At 38.3% G+C, this 3,880-nt stretch overlaps 1 protein-coding gene across 1 annotated transcript; it reads left to right on the top strand.

Annotated features, from left to right (window-relative positions):
* The first annotated feature begins 2,116 nt into the window (after nucleotides 1-2,116).
* LOC131857887 (uncharacterized mitochondrial protein AtMg00860-like) lies at nucleotides 2,117-2,890 on the top strand. Its single transcript, XM_059210664.1, has one exon. The coding sequence runs from the start codon at nucleotides 2,117-2,119 to the stop codon at nucleotides 2,888-2,890; it is 774 nt and encodes a 257-aa protein (XP_059066647.1).
* The last annotated feature ends 990 nt before the right edge of the window (nucleotides 2,891-3,880 follow it).

Here is a 3,880-nt window from a genome sequence, read left to right as displayed (position 1 = left end):
TGAAGATAAAAATAACTCTTCTTCTCCCTCTTCCTTTGACATAATTCAATTTTGTAAAGCTTCTACTGTTCAAATTTCCACTACTGAATATTTGAAACTAAACCCAAAGGAACTAGACAAGTTGTTCAAGTATGTAAAAGGAGACTATTCTTCGGAGTCCTTAGTGCATGAATGTGTGGGGAGTAGTGATTTCATTGTTGTTGAAAAACCTTCATCTGTTCCATACCCTTCTACTGATTTGGTTAATCTCTGTGCTTTCCATAATGCTGAAGATAGGCTTGATGTTGAGGTTCAGAAACATGAACCTTTCTATATATCCCTCCCCTTGAAGGGTCAGAAGCTTAGAAATTGTATAATAGATTCAGGAGCATTAGATAACATAATGCCTTCATCTATTGCTAGGTCTTTAGGATTAACTCTTACCAAGTCATTCAGGAGATGTTATTCAATGGATGGGAAACAAGTCCCTCTTGTCGGATAGGTAAAAGATGTTCAAGCAGTCTTAGCAGTCTTAGCTAACATTCCTGCAAGTTATGGGATGCTCCTAAGTAGAAATTTCTGTAAGGAGCTTGGGGGGCAAAATCAAGATGGATTGGTCGGAGGCTATTATTCCACTTGGGAAATAGAAAATCAAGCTTGAGCCTGAACCGAAGAATAAGTACACTGTCTTCCCTTCTGATAACCCTAAGGCTCAGATTTTGTTCCAAGAATGCAAATTTGGAAACTATCTCATCCTTGCACCTAGTGAAAAAGAACTTGAAGAAGCAATTGATGAACATGGCGGGTTGTGGCAGATGAAATTTGATGGAAGTTGCACCAACTCTAGCTCTGGAGTAGGAGTAGTTTTGTTGTCACCTAATGGTAACATTTTCCTTTTTCTTTCAAGTTGGATTTTAAGAATACTAACAATACTACGGAGTACGATGCATTATTGTTAGGATTAAATGAAGACAAGTGTAAAGGTATTAAATTTCTCGGTGTTAAGGGGGACGCAGAGCTGATTGTCAGGCAGGTGAGAAATGTTTATTCAGTCAAAAATGATAGGTTGAGACATTATAGAAACAGGGTTTGGGATGAGATTGATTTTTTCAATGCTTTCTCAATTGAAGCCATATCAAGGGATCAAAACACTAGGGCTGATTCATTGGATGTTTTAGCTTCTCTTTTGTTACCACACCCTGCCTTTAAAGATGGTTCTTACAGGATTAAAATGATTTATAGGCCTAGCATTCCTGATAATGTAAACCATTGGCAAGTTTTTGATACAGATGCCTAGATCAAAGATTTCCTAGAATGTGCTCACTCCTTCTCCCAATCATATTTTGAAGGTTCTGAAGATGACTGTAAGGAATTTAGTCTAGACCTAGGTGTTGATCCTGCAAATAATTTCATCCAACTTAAAGGGAACAAAATTCCAAAAGGGCTAGTGACTCTGTTGAGGTTTTTTACCTGGGATGATGTGTTCATAGGCAAGAAAGCTCCTGAGGCTGACAGGAAAGGAAGTTGTGAAAAGATTAACCTGGGGGATGAATCCAAATCTAAAGTGGTAACAATTGGAAAATGCTACTCTCTAGAGGAAAAACAAATACTCAGTGTGCTACTAAGTGAATACATTGATGTATTCACTTGGTCTTATGATGATCTGAAGGAGTTTAGGGATGGGCATTTTTAGCATCAGATTTCGTTGAAGTCGGGCGTCTCTCCTTTCAGATAAAAATTGAGAAATTTTAACCCCATAATGGCAGACGCAATCTTTAAAGAGGTTGATAAAATGCTTAAAGCCAGAATCATATATCCAATTCATCACTCTACCTAGGTGGCCAATATTGTGCACGTGAGAAAGAAGAATGGAGAGATTCGGATTTGCATGGATTTTTGTAATCTGAATCAGGCAAGTCTTAAGGATAACTATGCCTTGCCCAATATGGATCACATTCTGTAGACAGTATCCGGGTCAGAAATGATGTCGATCTTATATGGTTTTTCTGGTTACAATCAGATTAGAGTTGCAAAGAATGAATAGCACAAGATAGCATTCATCACTCCATGGGGAACATTTGCCTATAATCGTATGCCATTTGGTTTAATAAATGCTGGAGCAACCTTTCAAAGGGCTATGGATTCTTCTTTCAAGGATTTTCCTGACAGAATTATTGTTGTTTACCTAGATGACCTGACAGTATTTTCTAAAGAGAGGAAGAATCATCTCAAGGATCTGAGGGCAGTCCTGCAGCGTTGTCGAGAGCATGGAATCTCTCTGAACCTAAAGAAGTTAGTTTTTTGTGTAACCGAGGGAAAATTACTGGGCCACATCATTTCAAAAGAAGGGGTCAAGATTGATCCTGAGAGAGTTAATGCAATCCAACGTCTCAATTTACCTTCGAATCGAACTGAGGTAAGATCTTTCTTCAGTCAAGTGAATTTCTTAAGGAGGTTCATACCAGAGTTTGCAAAAACTACCAAACACATCATCAGCTTGTTGAGCGAAAAACATTCTTTCAAATGGACTGAAGAGGCCAAAGAAGCTTTTGAAAGAATCAAGGGTTCAGTTGCTAATGCGCCAACTCTCATTAACCTAGATTTTGAAAAGGATTTCATCATATACTGCTACGCATCAGAACATACAATGTCTGGAATACTGTTGCAAATGGATGAATCTGGGATCGAAGCACCTATACCATTCATGAGTGTTCCACTCAAGAAACATGAGCTTAAGTATTCACTTTCAGAGAAACAAGCCTTTGCTATGGTCAAGGCTATAAAACAATTTTGGTATTACATTTTGCATTCTCGTGCTGTGGTTTTTGTTCCAGATTCTGTAGTAAAAAGCATTCTAACTCAGCAGGAGGTCGGACTTAACAAAAGAGCGACATGGGTAACAAAAATCTAGGAATATGACCTAGACATTCACCCTACAAAGACAGTCAAGGGGCAAGGCTTATGCAGATTGATAGCAGAAAATGAGATAGAAACAAAAAAAGAGTTACCATTGACCCTATTTGTTGGATTGTAGGATACGTGGTTCTCTGATGTGGCCTACTATTTGACTTATGGCAGCTGCCCAAGTCATCTGTCGACAAAGGAGAAAAGGAATCTTAAGTTAAAAGCTACTAAGTATGTTATTTGGCAAGATGTCATGTACAAAAAAGGTTTAGATGGTACTTACTTAAGGTGTGTGGACAAGCCTCAATAGTGAAAGCTTCTAGAAGTTTATCATGATAAAGCCTGTGGCGGACATTTCTCCTGCTCTATAACTCACTTTAAGATTTTAAGGAATTGCTTTTATTGGCCTGGCATGTTTCGAGATGTGTATGTTTATGTCAAGGAATGTGAAAAATGCCAACTCTTTTCCAGGAAACCTCATCTAGTGGCTCTGCCTTTGAGGCCTGTGGTAATAGATGAGCCTTTTAAACAATGGGGTATTGATTTCATTGGGCCAATAAATCCTCATTCAAGTGCTAGTCATATGTACATTTTAACAGCAACTAACTATTTTACCAAGTGGGTGGAGGCCATTCCCACTAAAAAGGCAAACTTTGAGGTCATGTGTAACTTTCTCAAGGATTACATTCTGGTTTGTTTTGGAGTTCCCCAAAAGATTGTTGTAGATAACGCATAATATTTCTCCTTTGAAGAACTAACCATGTTTTTCTATGAACATCAGATTACTCTCTCACATTCTTCTGATTACTTTCCACAGGGTAATGGATTGGCAGAATCAAGCAACAAGAACTTGGTAGCAATTATGAAGAAGTTGGTGGATGAAAATGCTCGAAACTGGCATAAGAAAGTATATGAGGCTCTATGGGCAGATAGAATTATGCCTAAAATAGCTATCGAAATGGCACCCTTTGAGCTTGTGTATGGGATTGGTGCAAAA

This window comes from Cryptomeria japonica, chromosome 8 (assembly GCF_030272615.1).
Source record: "Cryptomeria japonica chromosome 8, Sugi_1.0, whole genome shotgun sequence".
Lineage (NCBI taxonomy): Eukaryota > Viridiplantae > Streptophyta > Pinopsida > Cupressales > Cupressaceae > Cryptomeria > Cryptomeria japonica.
The sequence above is the reverse complement of the archived record's forward strand: the minus strand, read 5'-3'. Positions and strand labels throughout refer to the sequence as shown.

What these genes read in the sequence shown, in the direction of transcription:
- LOC131857887 (XM_059210664.1), top strand. Translation starts at nt 2,117, where the DNA reads ATGGATTCTTCTTTCAAGGATTTTCCTGACAGAATTATTGTTGTTTAC.